This window comes from Lichenostomus cassidix, chromosome 2, assembly GCF_008360975.1.
Source record: "Lichenostomus cassidix isolate B80296 chromosome 2, HeHo_3.0, whole genome shotgun sequence".
NCBI lineage: Eukaryota > Metazoa > Chordata > Aves > Passeriformes > Meliphagidae > Lichenostomus > Lichenostomus cassidix.
Window position 1 is genome coordinate 46282553 of NC_139482.1, and position 18505 is coordinate 46301057.

Genomic DNA, 18505 nt, shown 5'->3' on the forward strand with positions numbered 1-18505 from the left:
CAGTGTGGCTCCCGACCTGGAGCAAAGCTGAGGCTGCTTCCCATCAAGGGGAGGGATGAGGAGAGATGATGACTGCTGGCCAGGAGTGGGCTAAGTGCTGAGGAGGCACTAAGGCTAATTACAAAGCCAGAAGCTCCGTGTCGCTGCTCCATTCACTTTCCCTCCCCACGCTCACAGTGAGCTATTTTGTTTGCAAGCAGTAGGAGCTCTGGTTTCTCCTCACTCACAGTGGCTTCCAAATGCTTTTAATGAGCGTTCTCCCTGGTTTCTGCTCTACCATCAGCCCAGTCAGGCAGGTGGGGTCTCACTGACCATCCTTCCCCCAGCCTGCTCAGGACAAGTGCTCGGGGTCACGTCGGTAGGGGCAGCACCTGGCACCCCTCCTCAGCTGCAGCCCTTACCTGCCTTCTCCTTTTCCCTCTAACTCCCACTATGAGTTTGCTGTTTGAAACTGGAAGACCCCGAATGACTGCATTGGCATAACCTAAAACTCATCCCAGTTGCTAGGATGTAAAAATTGGGTGCTCACTCACCAAACAAACAAACACAAACACATACCCTGTTGGTCGTGCCGCCAGAGCATCAATAGCTTTATCTCTTGCTTTGTTTTCTTTGTACACACACCACTAGGGGACGTTTCGTCATCACGTATCAGTCACTACACAGTTCTACTTTTCCCTAGTGGGTCACGCTTCCTTTTCATTCTTGGTGCACATCTCGACTATGGAGTGGATGTCTGAATTTCATAGGGCTTGTGGATGACCCAGACTCACTGAAGTAGGGAAAGAGAGAAGTATTTATTTCCCCCATTTCTCCAAAGGAGCCCATCTATCAACATTCCTTATGAAGTGAGGCAGCTGGTTATTTCACAGCTTGCTGGAGCAGCACAAGAAAGCTCAGAGCTGACTCTCGTTTTAGCATTAAATGCTGAAATACTGACGCTGCTAGTGGTTTTGTGAAAAGAGAAGTAATATACAGCCACTGCAAACAAAACTGGAATGAACATCACTAGCAGTGATGCATGTTAAGTATTTTCTGAAAAAAAATGAATGTCTTTTAGACCAAATAGTTGAAATCAATTGCTAAAACTCAAATTTAACTCCTGTTTTCCATTCTCATCTCATTTGTCTGTGGATAAGTGGCTGTCAACCCAAGTCACTGCCCATCCACCCACTGATCTGCTTTTTTCCCTTCTCTCCAACACAGACAGAGCAGCTGGTGACTCTTTGGATTCTCTTTATTGTCACAATTGCTGGAAATGCCATCGTGCTCATCTCTACCTGGAGGAGGAAGCGAAAATCTCGAATGACCTACTTTGTTACTCAGCTGGCAATCACAGGTAGAGTATGGGAGGGGAAAAGGCACCTGACCTGCACAGGAAATACTATTAAAATGACAAATAAGAAAATACGAGTTGAGTGGTGAAGAATTCAGTTGCCACCTAATGTCCAGTTGCAGTTTGCCATAAAGCAAATTGATGGCTGTGTATCTTAAGGCTCAGTCTGACTCTGATCCAAAAAGATGTTGCTAGATGTAGTAGTATCTGTGTCAGAATGCAGCTGCAACTCATTGATGTCACTAAATCTTATCTTCCAGTCTGAGTTTGCATCTGCATTTCCCAGAAGCTATGTCTCCAGCTGTTGTCATGGAACTGCTTAAATTAAACTAGTTTAAGATGAATCTCTTGTGTTTTTCTACTAAAACTACTCCATCAATTATGCTCTTGCAGTGAAGAGTGAAAATAACTTCATATTGTCCAGGTTAAAGAAATAAGGGAAATATAACAATATAAAGGTGGAGAGGAAGAATGTGTTTAGTTGTTTTTGTTTGTTTGTTTGTTTTTGTTTTCTTTTTATGGAAAAAAGGATGCTGATTCAAAGACTTCATAGTTTTTAAACAGAATGTAAAATGTACAGAAGTCTGGTTTGTAAAATGTCAGTCTCAGCAAGAAGGAAAGGAAATGAGCATAAGCAGCACATTGTTTCTCTGTGGTCTTGAGCGGACTACATTTGTGGGGGTTTAAGTTTCCCAAGGGAAAATATGTGCTGTTACTATAACAGTGTCCTGCTACTAATCCCTGCTTACAAGACATCTGTGTTGTACTGTTTGTGTATATAGGATGTATTTATATGCTTTCTATTGCCTTTTTTTCCCCTAAGCTATGGTAGGAATTACAGCACTTTTTCACTAAAAAGCCCTTTAATATATCATTTCCCAGCAATATTGCCTCCTCCTTTGGTATATCTGTTGTACCTGTGCTTGAACTGGAAAGACAAAGGACTGCACTGCCCAATTATCAACATGCATTTTTGTAAATAAGTGAACTGCTGCCCATGGTCTCAACCTTGTCTGCCCAGGGGCATGTCCAGTTTGAAGAACTATCTTCAGCTGAAACAGATAGACCAGCATGTGAAAATTGATGCAAAGAGGCAGACCTGTAACTACAGGTGATGTAAGAATTCTTGCAAGGTGAAGAGGTGAAGGTTTGCAGCGACTCCTCTTCTGAAGTGCTGACAGCTGGTTTTCCTATTTGCCTGAGTCATCTGTAATAAATGGTTTTACTTCTTATCTCAGTCGTGACCTTTATGTCACTTCCTTCATGTGCCAGCAGTATTTTCCATCAGGTAAGGTAGGTCAATACAGCCTCACTGCACAGCTCAGAAGCATCAATCTCAGATCAAGCATTACAGTGTTCACAAGAGTTTCAAAATAAACAGTCTCTGCTCAAAGAGTTCCCAACCCCAGACGAATGGAATGTACTCAGGCAACCAAGCAGTAGTACAGGCGAAGAGCAGAAGAGCAGAAAAAGCTCCAGATGGACACCATCCATTTTTCACTTAGTGTCAGGTGTTCTGGGAGGAGGTTACTGCTGTTGCTGTGCTGGATAAGAGTCTGAGAGGAAATTTTGCCATTTTGGACCCATAGGAGAGAGGACATTTTGTACTAGAATGGAGGTTCACAGAGGACTATTCACTAGGGGTTTAAATACTGTCTACATGAAAGCAGAGGGAGGCATTGCAAATGCAGTTTTGAGGTTGAAATAGTCAGTGGCAAAGACAACAAGGCAAATATACCATTAGATGTGGACAGCAAATAGTGCTATACAGCTGATGTCATAATTTGACTGAGGTCCATGTGTTCCACTTGCTTATTCTTCTGACTTCCTCCTCCCAAAAATTATCCCTGATTTTTCAAATTGCCTGAGTTCAACAGTCTGTTCCATTCCATTTCATATTACAAAAATTCACATAGAAAACTCACTTGACATTCACATCTGCAATGTTAAAAGAAGTAACTCCAGCTTGAACAGCAAGGCTCCTTTCAAGCCATGTCGGCTTCTTCTTTGTGATGCAGGAGTCAGAACTCCAATTTATCTTCCCGTACCAAGACTGCTTGTCAGTATTTTGGCACGAAGAAATGACTTAATTCCTGAAATGGAGCCATTTCACTTTCTTATCTTTAAAAATATTATTAAGGACAAAGCAAGCTGGCAACAGCCATCATCCTTTCACAACAAGTTATGAGGTAGATGCAGAACATTATGAAAACACTGACTTGTCACATTGCTTTGACATGCCAGGCATATTTAAATCCTACCAACTAAAGCCTAATCTCCTGGCAAACAGTTTCTGCTTAGTCAATATTACTACTGCCATCTATTTTGAGGTTCTTAAAATATTTATTATTTCTGCGCCAGTAGCAGAAAGAAGAATAATGGATATAGCTTTATCAATGCAGGCATTTCAAAGCCATTTAAAAACTTTTTGTCTATTGATCTGTGGCTCAATAGCTGAGTAGCGCCCTCAATTCTCACATTTTCCCACTAATGTAGTACCAAAAGGAAATTAAAATACAGCCTTCGTGTTAGAATAAACAAGGTATTCAAAGCAAAATTGTGCATAATACATGAATAGGAAGTGAGCTCTGTTGTTCTTCTTGACTGGTTGCCAAGCCAGATGCAGATGACAAATAACTAACTGATTGAGGCTTCTTTCAACACCAACAGAATTCTATGGTTCAACCCACTCAGCAAATCTAGAGAAGACTCTTACTGATCCCTTACTCCATCATAATTCAACATGGTGCTCATTATTGCAGAAATCTGTAGGAATGTAAGTAATTCCTTCAGCTTCAGAATGCTTAAGGATGTTGCTGAAGCCTGGATTCACAATATTTGTCATTAAATATACACTTAATACAATGCTTGTGTTACTACCATATTTAAGTCTATGTCTAACTCTCAGTTCATGCATAAATCTCTTTGAAATTATCTGGGAATTAAGCACTAGGAAATCAGCTAAGAGTTAACAGCTGAGCTGAACAATAGAACTAATCACTCAGCATCAGCTAATTTAACAAAGAGGAATATTGCCATATCTGCGTTGTGTTCAGTTTGCCTTTGGGCATATTCCTCTTCTGTAAAAATGTTTTTCTTAGAAACAAGTTTGACTGTGCAGACTGAAACTAAAGCTAGGTTTCCTACAGGTTTCTATCTCCAAGGTAATTTAGTTTCACAGAAAGAGCATGCTCTGAAGATTACCCTGTGAGGAGGGTATTTCTAAACTCTTTTTCCCAAATAGATTTCTTCTGAGTTTAGCACAAGTTATGCTCCTGGCATAGCTATCTCTCCTGGCAGGAAATCTCTCACATCTTCCCCTACCTGATGCCATTTCACATAACTTCAGAGTCAGTGTCTTTAAGATGTTCGCCTCCAACTGAAATCACCAAGTGGTTCCAGATCAAAGAGTAGGATGCATTCACAGGCACTGTATAACACTGGAAATATTGATGGGAAATGCTGCTTCCAGAAAAAATGGTTTGTCCACACATTTATATCCATATAGATCAGTTTACCCAGCTCTACCAAATGAAGGCCTTCTTAAGTTCACTCTCAAAATGTAAAAGCAGTGGACATGAGCATATATTAAACTCAATTATTTGAGTAGTAGTGGATAAGGAATGTCATTTATGGGCTAAAGAGTTCATTCAGTAAGAACTGTTATTATTTGACCAATTCTAAAACCAATCAAGCAATTCATTAAAAAAGTCTGCTGAAAGAATTTTGCTTCTCATTATTCTCCATTCAACTTCAACTACTACTGACAGAGGAATGTATTTAAGTTCCTTTTAATGACCCAAAGTAGGTAGTTTATTAAGATCTTTTTCTTCAACATTAACATCTGGAAAGTTGGAACTTGAAATGTCATGACCTTTAGCTCAGTGTGTTTCTCTTTCTATTCCACCATTTAGTAGAGATCAGTACTTTAGGAACAGTGTTATATTTGACCATTGTTAGGGGTAGAAATACACGTAGGCACTTTACTGCATGACAAATTTTAAGGCATAGTCTGACAGTCTTGTTTGGAAATACGTTCTCACGTAGGTAATACTGTGGCTGTAATGAAGAGAGAAAATAGAACCACACCTAACTTCTGTGGTAGCTTACATAAAAACAAGGAAACAAAAGATGTTCTGTAAACATATCTACAGTCTATATTATGGTATAGACACCAAATCCTAAGGGATGACTTGAGAATGACATTAAAAAGACAATGAGGTAATTTTAGAAGTGATGTAAAGATATTTATATCATTGCCACCTTCTGCAGTTGCTCCCAGAAAGCTGAAGGCCTTGGTCCTTATCAGCTGCACTCATTTTGTTCAATGTTTGGTAAAAAGCCAATTCACAGAGAGCCTGCTACGAGAGGGCAGTGCAAGCATAGAGGTGGAAATGGACTCTGCTAAAGCAAAGTGTTTGTTTCTGTGCTGCTTCTGCCCAGCAACAGCATTTCTGTGAGACTAAAACCAACTGGGCTCAATCACTGACTTCTAGGGTGACTTTGGATACGATGACTGAAGGCAAAGACTACCAACTAATTTTCTGGTTAAAAGCACTAAATGAATGCATCTAATTGTGCAGCTTAACAAAAGCTAAACATGAACAAATGCATTAGATTTTGTCCTTTCTTTCTTCTTCTTTTTTTCCCCCTACACCAAAACCACTAGGGCACTGACTTCATTAATGAACTGTGCCTGTCCTTTGATAATTTTCTTCCTCATCTATGTGACTTGAAGGAATGAAGATGACTTGTTACTCCATGATCTGTAGAAAAGTTTAATATAATAACACCATTACCAAAATTAACATGTAGAACATTATTAACAGATAATTGTCTCTTTTCCAGCTTTTCATCTGGAAAATGGTACTTGGAATATTTTTGCACTTCAGAGAAATCATACATACAAATTCATCAGTTTTACAAGCACCTTAGACATCAGAGTGATTATGAACATTGGAAGTTAATTGCACATAGCCAATTAGCAGCTAAATCAGCAAGTCACCTTAATGGAGGTGGACTGTTGGCAGCCAAAAAGTCTGTAGAGCTCCCAGTTATACTGGAAAACTTGCCTATCTTGCCAGCTGGGTCTTGGCTGGAATCTGCCAATATGATTTACATGATTGCCCACCTAAGACACAGAAACCTAATGCAGCAAACTGAACTTATTCCCAGAAATCTGTCTTCCTCCTCTTTCCACCCTAATTGACTGAGGAAAGGTGAGAGGTTCCACCCTCTTACCTGCAGAAAAGAAGACTTGGAGGAAGTTACAATTGTACTGCAGAATTCATAGATAAAATTGAAAGAAGGACATCTGCATTCCTTATATTCATTATGTCCTAAAACCTATTGAAGGTGTAATTAATGTAAGGAAACTGTCTCTGCTAATGGATCATCTGTGTTCAGCACTGCATGCTCCTGTCACTGCTGAAAAGGTTTTGCCAAGACTGGGAACAAAAAGTGTAATTTGTTAATATTCCCTCAGGCACAGGCACTGAAATTTTCCAGAGTACCCACGGGCATCCAGATTCCCCACTTTTGCAAAAAGCTTGATTCCCAAACACCTAGCTGGAAGTCTAAGAACTCTGCAAATCACCTGATTGTACATACAGCTTGATAAACAGGGAAAGAAATAGATTATATCCACCTCTCCTCCACAGCCTACAGAAACTGTAGCATTTAGTACAACTTCCATTTTGCATTCACAGAATAAATGTGATTCAATTTACCAAGAGCAAAAATGGTCTCTGGGAGTAAACACAGCAATATTAGTATTATTTATTCAATGCATCCCATGAAACTATGTGAACAAAAAAATTTGTTACATGGCCGCATTAGCTGCCTGAAAAAGAAGCAATCATTTCTCCATCCTGGTTCTGCCAAGAAGATGAATTCAGTAACAGGAAAGCAACATGGGACTTACTTTAAGTCAGGTATGTATTAGTGTGCCCCCACAAACTGAGACATAATGCAGGATAAGATAAATGTGGTCACTGCCTGCAATAGCCTATGGCAGCACGAGGAAAAACAGATTTGCTATCCATTGCCATTTCTGGCAATTTAATAACATCTAGGAGAAACTCAAATTCTCCTTTGAACTTTAACTCAGATTTGTAGATGAGTCATAGTTCCCTAGTTTGTAATAAGCAACTTGGACACTGGTACTGTACAATTCCAGCTTGATATTATGAATCATCTTTTACTATACTCTAAGATTTCTTATGTAAACAGCCATGAATATTTCTGTGTGTCTATATGTATTCATTTATCTCTGCATAAATGGCTAGTCAAAACATACTTTCTATTTTCCTGAGGAAAATATCCAATGCACACATCCCTCTTAAAATGTATTTTCTCCCAAACCAGTCCTAAAGCAGATGGGATAAAAAGTGAAATATCCTCAGAAGCTAGGAAAGGGAAAGAAATGAATCTAGGAAAGGGAAAGAACTGAACTTCAGCATCAAAACTGAGAGACAGAAAGAAGTATTATGTGAAGGAGACATGGTCTCTTTAGGTGTATCAGGATCTCTATCTCACAGTGTTTGGTGATACAGCCAAATGAAAATGCTCACAGAAAACAGAGCAGATTTCATGTTTTAGAGGTGAAATCACAAAGCAAGAGGTCTGACATAGAAAACTTGACATACTGAAAATACTATGTTCTGGTCCAATCTAGTGTAGGAACACTGAATTTGGGACTAATGTGAAAACAATCCATGCAGTTACACTACTTCCCTCTGAGAGCTAACGGAAAAAAAAAACCTCTTTTGGTGCAAAATTCACCCCTTTGAGAAGATAAAGTAATGATATCACAACACCAGGACTACAAGGAAAAAGGTGGTCTTGGCCACTTGGCAATAACCCTGGGGTCTAAGGCTGTTGGATTGCCTTTGCCTTTTCTGTATGTGCCCAAAAGGATTGGAGTCAAGGAATTATGTGAGGAAAGACAAAGAAACAGCAATGGATCAAATCTTGATGCAGTAACCAGAGAGTTTTAGGCCAGAATGAGGCACCCCAAAAAGCTGGCTGGGAGCTATTGTAGAGGTGGGACATTTGGATAATGCAGAAATGAGCTGTAGGTTTGCTGACAACAACTTCTGCTTTAGAATCCAATTCCAAACAAAATCTTAAATGTGTTTTTAACCAGCCCAGATGGAAGCTTGTCACACTATCTTTTTCTTAATGCTAATGTAGTTTTAGATATTTTCTCAATGGCTCACTGGAACACAGTATTTGTGTTTGCTAAGACTCTATCCATTGTAGCTCACTGCAGTAGGAAACAGCAGCACTAGCATCAGAAAAAAAGAAAGGATAAAAGAAAAAAAGAAATAAAAAAGGAAAAAAAGAAAAAAAGAAAAAAAAAGCTGATGTGCTGTAACTATGACAGTAGAATGCAGTGTCCCTCCCATTAGTGGCAATATAAACATTATGACTTCTCCAAATTTGCTACCGGAAGCAAGAATGATCATTTCCTTAAAAACCCTGTAATGACTTTTATTTATATAGCCTACTTTAATCTTGCAAATGCAGGAACAAGATGTCCATGATTCATGATTTGTAATTAATGCAATCACAACCCACTAGGCTGACATGCTTAAACCAGTGTTTTTCAGCCTGTTTTCTGTGAACAGTGCTCTTCAGATCCCTTTCAGGTAGCAAAAATCACTCTGCAGCATAATCCCAAGTACAGAGCAGAGGTTCACACAGGCAAGGAGAACTCATGAAAAAATGTCTCTTCTTTCTTCCAAGTACAGTACATAAATACTGTACTAAAATGTTCTGGAAAGGGACAATTTGTGTGTTCATCATACATAGGGATTCAGAGTGGGATTTTCAGCGTACTTAGGGATATTAGCTGCATCTCCTCTGCAACTGCAAAACAACAGACACGCTCTCTCTGCTTGTCAGTAGCTCCAGTACCACTTTCAGTGTAGGATATAGTCATGTGGTTTTTTCACATTCCAATGGACCACCTGGGACCCTGAGAATTCAGCAACAAAGATGATATGCCCTCATTTCATCTGCATCTTTTTGTACAAAGAACTTGAGAATTTCCTTATATAGCCTTTATGGACTTAATAGGCTTTAGTTCATAAATCCTCCTGCTTCTAAAGCAGAGGGAAAACTAACTACAGCATGCCTATAAATATGCAGTACAGTGTGCAATGACTATTCCTTTGCAGTGTGTATGTATGTTTAAAATCACAAGCAGGCACCAGACTTCTGCTCCTAAGTCATCCAGAATTGTTTCTGAATGCTATCCCTAAGGTTTGGGCCCCTGGACATCCCCAGAAAGGAAATAAGAAATATTAATGGAACATCTTAGTGACAAGCCTATCTCCCAAAATTCACCCCAGATCATGCAATTTTAAACTAAGATGGAATCAGTTGTTCTGCTTGCTTTTCCTGACTAATAAGTAATTTCTGAAAGGATTAAAAGTGATGAATGGACCTTATATGCCCTATCTTTGTCAAAGGCATCGTTTTCTCATTTCAATAGACACACACAGCCTAAACTTGATTCCACTTACCCACCTACGAATTTCCACATAGGCAGTCCACATTTACCATTTCTATTATTTCAAAAAGAGCTGTCATTCCGTCAGATCTTTGCATACAAATGTTTTTCCTGACTAGACATCTGTGTGACTAAAATGAAAGCATTTCCTTTCAGCTGTTTTTTTGCCAGCAGCTTTTTACCCCTCTCCCAGCTTTCATCTGCGACATAATTTCTCTAACCCTGTACTGAGACCTGCACTGTGCAGCTAAATTACTGCACCATCACAGCTCTGCTGGTACTGGTAGGGCTGCGTGGAGATTATAAAGGTTTGTATGGGCAACTACAGCACTTTGAGGGCTGTAAGACAAAATGCAGTATGGTCTGGGCATGTATGCCAAAGTAATCATGTGGTATTTCAAAGAAACAACAAAAAGAGCAACAAAATTCTAATTTTGGTAATTTTTCCAGTCAGCCAAGTGAAATGCATATTAGGGAAGTATCTTCAGACACCTTCACTCTCTTACAGCTGGGTGGCTGAGTACTTAGGTGACAGTTGGCATTTGCAGGTCTTTGAGTCAAAGCGATTTTAATCTGCGACCTTCTTCACCCGAGTAAGTTACTGTTATTTGGAACATTACACCTTCTGCTTTATGCAGCATCATTAATATTGAAATTAGTTCAGTTGGTGAGAGTTTGATGCTAATAATGCCAAGGCTGTGGGTTTGATCTCTGTAGGGCTGATTCACTTAAGAGTTGGACATGATGATCCTCGAGGGTTCCTTCCAACTTAGAATATTCTGTGATTCTGGGTGATAGCAGGGAGGGTGGAGGGCAAATGCTCTGTTAACTTCTTGCCATGTGTACAGAAGTAGGTCTAAAGAAAGCCACACATCTTGACATCAGTCCTGCGAAGCAAAATGGGACATAACTGCCATAGAGATAATTGGATTAAATTTCATGACTGCATTCTTGCACACTGGTATTCATTTTAGGGATTATTCATGCCATTTATTTTAGGAGCCTCACTGTATGTATGTAAGATACAAAGTCACCTTCCCTATGCTCGATTTATAGCCAATAGAACAAGACATTCTAAGCTGCCTTTAAGTTTCACTGACTTGTGCAGGAGGATTCAATTCCTAATTTAGATCTCTAAAGTTGACTATATAAATCCCTCCAGTGTTCGTTCATCACCAAATATGTCAGGATTACTATTCATTTTTGACAACTAAGAGCCTAATCTTCCTCCATTTCACTCAGACCTCAGAAGGCTCTGACTCAAATCCCATCCCCAAACATGAAGTTTTACAGGGAAGGTGTTTCTCAGAACCTTTCCATTTGTTTATTTTTAAGCACAGCAAGGCAGAGCAATGTTACCTGATGGGAAGTTCAGGATTATTGCTTTGTGCTTAGATTTTTTCTAATTTGGCACCTGGAACTTGTCCAAGATTTTCTAGGCACTGCCCGAAAGACAGTTTTTTCATAGAATCACAGAATCATTTAGGTTGGAAAAGATCAAACTCAACCTAACACTGCCAACTCCATCATTAAATCATGTCCCTGACTATCACATCTAAATGTCTTTTAAATACTTGTAGGCATGGTGACTTAACCCCTTCCCTGGGCAGCATGTTCCAATGCTTGACCACCTTTTCTGTGAAGAAATCTTTCCTAATATCCAAACTGAACTTCCCCTGGCACAACCTGAGGTCGTTTTCTCTCACTCTATTGCTTGATACCTGGGAGAATAGACTGCTCCCCACCTTTCTATAACATCTTTTCAGGTAGTTGCAGACATCTAAATGGGATCTGGAATAAAAGTGTGGTTTAAGTGACAAATATTACTCCAGACTTGTGCATTAACACTACAGCTGCATGATTAGCCTTAAAGGGGAATCTTCAGGATCATAGAATCGATTAGGTTAGAAAAGTACTCCAAGTTTGTTGAGTTCAGTGCATGTAAGTGCTGTGTCCCACTGTGTTGGTGGAAAGAACAACCTGAAATTACTGAAGGATGCAATGTGGATCCGATTCTGTTTCTGCACACACGTTATACACACATGCACACACACACAAACATACACACCATAGCCCTGAAATCTAAAAGAAACTTGCAGGTAAGTCATACGTTTCTCCACTCCTATTATGTTAGCAGGCAGTAGCAAGAAATAGAAAGCAAGAAAGCAAGAAAGATCTGCCTGACAAGAATATGATCAGTTAAAATAAGATGGAAATTACATCTTGACAAATCTCGAAACATTTCATTTGGAAGTCAGAATTTTTTCTACTTCTTAAGGAGTAGGGATAATAGCACTGAAGAGCAGAAGCAGTTGATCATGCCAGTTTCTTAGAGGTTACTGATAACAAACAGAAGGAATTTTTTCTTCCAAGATATTTTTACTTTCATTGTAAACTAGCAAAAGAGAACAATAGACAAAATGTTATCCAAATATGCCAGAAGCCTGCACACTAGAAAAGGGGAATAAGGGGTTTTCAGCACTAAGAAAAAATTTGCTTTGAAGTTGTGGGAACCTGAAAATACATGACAAAAAAGAGATATTTATTTGTTTCCTAAAAAGAAAACCAAAACAAAAACCATATGCATTTTGAGATTTTTTTTTTTAATGGATATTTCCTAGTCTTGAATGGAGGAATTGATTTCTATACATTTTCACTTCCAGCTCCCATAGGCAGGAAGAAAACCAGGAGATGATGCCACATATGGACTGGATTGTGAGCCCTCTTAAAAAATGGCTTTCCCTTGTTACAGAGATAGGGATTGTATAATCACTGGTTTTCTAATGTGTTATGGAAGAGCTGGAGTTACTTCTATATTATTAGCAAGTCCAGAGAAAAAAATTAAGGTATATTAAACACGGTAATTTCAGTGCTTGTAAGGAAATTGTCTCTCCAGTGATACCTGACAAGTCACCTTGAAAAGTGAGTGTGTGTTGCCTCAAGTATAGATTTTCTGTCAGCAATGGCATTAAAACCATGTTTTGCACTCTAAACCTTCCTTATGGTAAGTGCATACCATGTCCAAAGGCATGGAGCATCAGACAACTTGTGTACTTAAAACTGAATTTCAGCTCTCTGCCTACTGACTTCTTTTGGTTATGGTGGAAGCATAAACTCCACCACAGAAAATAACTTTTAAGTTATTTTGAAATACAAGAAGTGTAATTTGCTGCACAGTCTTCTTTGTTTTAATGAAACATGCAAGACTTTTAGAAATCAAGGTTTCATTCTCTCTTATTTAAATCCTTCAAGAACTGCAAGATCACAGCTGTTTGCTCATGGAAGTCGGTAGCACATTACCTCTAAAAGGGCCAAAAAGCAAAGTGGCTTTTTCCCTCATCCTTAGCATGGAATCCAGTGTCACCACTGCTGAGGACGGCCTTGTTCATAACCATGGTAAAGAAAGGGTCTTTCAGTGTTTTGTTCATCTTTCTAAAAGGAGGATCCCATTAGCATTTCTTCCATCATTCAGAGAATCAATTGAAATTTGGATTCCTGCTCACCCCTGACAGAAGCACATGCAGGCACACAGCAAGCTTGACACAATTTAAGTACTAAGCTGGTTAGATGGCACACTCCATCTGAAGTAACTCTCACAGTACTGGATGCATGAGAGCCATGAAGACTCTGCTACAGCACCGATCCACTCATGGAATCCATGCATTCCCAGTCTCTGATGGTCTGCTCTGATGAAGTTTTGCAGTGTTGTGGTACTCAAACATCAAATAAGTTTCTTTGTGTCAAAGAGTAATTAGTGGCAAATCTCATTGCTCTAAGACAGAAACTGTGATGAAATTTTAATGCACAAAAGACAGCACAGTGATAAAACTACTCACCTGAAATCTTTGCTTTGCCAAGGTGTCTAATCTAATATTAATAAGTGACAACCACATCAGTTGCACATCAACCTAGTTTCTCTGAAGTGTCCTCTCATAATATGCTGTAAAATCTTATTTCTCAAACACTGAAGCTTCTTAGACAAACAAATCAGAAAAGTATCCTGTGCCTTTGCAATCTGGCTGTAAGTTAAGACCATCTCTAAGTCTCCCTGCATGGGTATGCTCGTTCTTACAGCTTACCAAGTTCAATGGGACACCACAACGTGGTATTCATCAACTCTCTCCCAAATTCCTGGTTTGCCTTCCATGAGGTAAATAAACCAACTGGGTTTTTTTGAAAATAGAGCACATTTTGCACCCCCAGGTATTCCTCAAAGGCCTTTATGTCTACCAAATGCTTGTTAAACAAGAACTTTTTGAGTAGTGTGGGCATGTAGCACCTCAGCTTACTGGGAGCTGGTTGTTGAATGGGTTAGACAAGGGTCAGTGTTGACTGTCTTCTGAGGCCTTGGAGAAAATGGATGATTGATAGAAATCAGCATGGAGTTGTTTTGCATTGTGTCTGGAGCAGGGAAAAGTGAGTATATATTGCCACAAGTATAACTTTTCTGTCAGCAATGGCATTAAAACCATGTTTTGCACTCTGAAGCTACCTCACTGGAAGTGCATACCATGTCCAGAGGCATGGATCATCAAAACGACTTGTGTACTTAAAACTGAATTTCAGCCCTCTGCTTGCTAACTTCTTTTGGTTATGGTGGAAGCATAAACTCCACCACTGAAAATCCAAATAACAAATATCTACATTTAGGGCTGAAGTGGAAGATGGGGAGTAGTGGAGAGGAGGAAATGAAGGAAGTGGACTTTACTAGCTATTAAAGCGGAAGTATATTCCCCTAATGCACCAAAAGGAAAAGTAATTTCCATTTTAGGGGAAATTGTACACCAATAGAGAAATTGTTATTTGGGATGAAGACCTTGAGGCCAACTGAAAAACAAACCATATGTTGACAATTTGATACTGACCAGAATGGTGCCTATTGTCTGTGCAAAGGTCTTAGATATTCCATCATATCCTGCATCCTTTATAACTGCAATTTGCAGAAATACTTCTGAAGGCCACAAAACCTTGACCCTGTAGACAGTATAAAGTTAGTGCTTAGTTTACAGAAGAAATAGGCAAGATATAAAAAAAAAAGATGAAGATAACTACAGCAAAATTTACAGAAAATAAAAAATCTACACTGAAGAAAAGAATATACTAACCCAGGACAGCTACCATGATGGAAAAATTCTCCAGCACAGTATAAGGGCTGGCAATACTCATTCAGCTGTTGAACTCTACATCCAGTCTTGTTGCATTCATCTTTCTGGGGAAAGCTGCAGGTCACCTGCACAGGGTCTGATTCTGAGAGAAAGCACATCCTCAGATGTTCTCCCAGTTCTTCAGGTAAAGAAGAAAACTCATATGTCTGAGTTTCATCCATAACATTCATAGATGTTGTCAGGCAAGAAATTACCTTCGGAGATAGGAAGACTCTTGTTTAATGCAACCAGAAACTAAAGCACTGTGCCGCTTCCTCAGTGAATATCAGGGATATCTTTAAAATAGTTCCATTATTATTCAACCTGGTAAAACGCACACAGCACATGGGCACAGAAGATGCTCTTGCCCTCTTTGGCTTTTGAAGGTCTCCCAGAACTCTCATTTGGGGGGCAGGTTCACATTAGCAGGTGAGCCAGAGTGCCTTTTCAGGATTGGACATCTCCAGAGCAGAGCCTCCATGGTTTGGGAGGATAATGGTCTCGAGTAGAAGGGAAATGCTTCAGAGTGCTCTGAAAAGGTGCCTTCTGTAGAAGGTAAGAGATTACTCCAGAAAGAATGTGTGTACCACCTGCCAATCATTGAGTTTCCCAGCAAACTACACTCAGACTCCTGACTTCTTGAACTGTAGGGGGAGTCACAGGCAAACCCAACCAGTGACTGGCAGGACAGTGCAAGCTGTCAGCTAGAAAGCCATGACACCAACTCCAAGAGAGCACATCTCAAAATATTACAGTGCTTTAGAAGTATTAAGGCACTTCAGCTGGTGTAGTTTAGAAGTTATGAGCACAAAGGGCATTTGCCTTTTAATAATGTTTTTATGAGCTGCCTGAGTGGCTTGCAAGCATTTCAATATCCACTGCTGCATACCATTACTGCTGTATTTTCTAGAAGACTGCTTGAGAGACACAAGAAAGAAAATTACTGTGATCAAAGTCAAATTACAATACACAATTGCATTTCTGTGAATGCTCTACCCAGCTAATATAAATAGACTGGAAAAAATCGATTCAACAAGATCGTCAGGAAAACAAAGCCATGCTTCCAAAACCATGCCCCTTGGAGGTATGCTTTTAAATAACTCTGTGCTCCACTTACATGGTTTATAATGTCAATGGGAATTTGAAAGGATCTGTAAAAGGAAATGGTTTTGAATTCTTCTATTGGATCTCTTTTGTGCAGATAACATCACAAACAAAATATTTTGCTCTTGTTCAAGACTGATTTGATCATTCCGAAAAGTCACAAATGAATGGACTTCTGCAAGATAGAGTGTTGTATTTTCAACTGTATTTCCAAATCCTTAAACACCCACTCATTAGAATACCAAATACATTATCAACTGAGTGCTTTGGTAGGTTAGCATTGTTTTCAGCTAACAATATTTCCACAACGTGTTTTTTGTGCTGTGTAGAAAATGTTCTTGAAATGATAGGGGTTATAAATTCTTCATATTGCTGAATTTATGAAGTCTGTGGATTATGCTATTTATTCCTTATAAAGATAGTTTCCAACCTATATAATTCTATGATTCTAAGATGTTTGTAAAAATACTCACATCCCTTCTTGACTATTCATGGCTTCAGAAGTAGATAAACATACTTGGATCTTCATGAAGTTTTTTCCACAGTTACACTTTCGGTGTGAATTGTAAATAAACACAAAACTTAATACTCATTCTTTATTTGGGAAGACATTCCAATTTCAGAAGTACTTCGCTAGGATGTTGACTGACAGGATGTGGAAAAGGCATAAGTCAATTGATTTTAGCTTTCAAATTAGAGTTGTTTGCACTCTTTATAGTCAATCAATCTTAGTGAATTACCTGCAGGGAAAATCCAAATATCTGGTTATTAATCTCAAAACTACTCACGTATTTTTGGTCAGGAAAAGAAGCCAGACATTTTGAACAAAACAACGTCTTTTATGATTTTAACATGTTGGGGTTTCAGTTTTGGGCTATGATTGCAACCTTGACTCAGCTGCTGGCTGGCTGGCTGAGCCCTTAAACTAAAACTCAGATGAAGCTCAAATGCTTTTGACACTTTGTGGGAAACTTTGATTCCATTATAGCAAAGCTCTGTGTAAGTCTTGGAGGCTTTTCATGCCCTCATATTGATCTCAGGCTTAACACTTTGGGAACCCAGGGAAGGAGTGTCTAGATCCAGTGCTGTCAGAGTGGTCTGACTTGCCTGCAGTGACAACATCTGATGCACCATGTCCATGCAGTGCCACAGCTGAGATGCAGTGCATGGGGGCCATAGGCACAGCCTTTATTCATATTAGTGACATAGTTTGTGAAAACAGAGTGCCAGCATCTCTAAGTCTGGCTAGATAAACAATGGTGTCGTTTAATGCATCTTTTCATAAACTACTTTCTTCAAAACACCACATTTTTTGAACAGGGCAGAGTGCAAGAACAGGTGGAGTTTTATTCTTGTTGCATGTAGTGAAACACAGGGAAACATGAAGGACAAGAGATGAACGTGGGGTTTTCTATGGGGCTCCAGAGCAAAAGCAGACATTAGGATGATTTAGGAAAGTTATTTTAATAACCTTAGGAAGTTTATTTTGATAACCTTTCCTGTGGCCCAATGGTAGCCCTGAATATGTTTTGTGGATACACTTGACAGTCAATGGACTGAACCATGCATTTTCTACATCAGCAGCTGTCAGCTTTTCCTGTGCCAATTTATGCCAGTTTATAGGAAGCCTTAATTTTTGTTTTGACAGCTACAGAATTGTTCTGTGGTCCTTAAGGACTGATTATGGTTTTCCTACCTTCAGCCTGTTTCAGACATTCAAATCCTAATGACAGCTCTGCTGTGTTTGTTTTTGGTTTTGTTTTAAATAAAAGGTTCTTGGCAGATAAATTGTACAATCCTTTGGGTCCCACATTTCAGCATTAAAGGTGGAAGGGGATTTCTTTCTGGATTACTTGGAAAACATGTTGCCTCTAAATTTTATGGATTCCTGTTTGATTCCCTGAAGGATTTCCAGGCAGGATCATCATCTGATGCAGAGGACATTTATTTTACGGTTACTCTACATGAGAGTTTGACTTCTATTGTTAAATGGAAGTAGGTGTGTGGAGTTTGCTACCTGGCTTCTTCACATGCTGGCAGTGAATGCTGAGAAACAGGATTGCACCAGCACCATATGCTGCCAACAGCATGGCCATAATGACTATGCTTTACTTGGAATCATCACTTAGGGTCTCATTAGCTCCCATTAAAAGACAAGGCTTTAAACTTTTGACATTAGATGTACAAATACATCATTAACACCTTTTAGTATATCATCTGTACTGCAACACTTCTAGTTGCAATCGAACAAAAATTATTCTGGAAATAGACTTTGCATGTGCTAAAGTTACATTAAGAAGATAGGGGTTTTTCTATTCCCTTCTTGCATATTACAACAGTGATATTTATTTACTTAGATTATTTTTGTATCACTAACAATAACACTGACACATTTCCTTTCAC

General features: G+C 39.2%; 1 protein-coding gene and 1 long non-coding RNA gene across 2 annotated transcripts in view; one reads left to right on the forward strand and one right to left on the reverse strand.

The window, feature by feature from the left end:
• LOC146441304 (uncharacterized) overlaps positions 1 to 18505 on the reverse strand; it is an 80772-nt gene that overhangs the window by 14014 nt on the left and 48253 nt on the right. The gene's annotated exons all lie outside the window — the stretch shown is intronic.
• NPSR1 (neuropeptide S receptor 1) overlaps positions 1 to 18505 on the forward strand; it is a 59051-nt gene that overhangs the window by 11759 nt on the left and 28787 nt on the right. The window contains exon 2 of the mRNA XM_085051398.1: positions 1207 to 1339. Coding sequence (XP_084907524.1) covers positions 1207 to 1339 — 133 coding nt within the window. The remainder of the gene's footprint in view (positions 1 to 1206; positions 1340 to 18505) is intronic.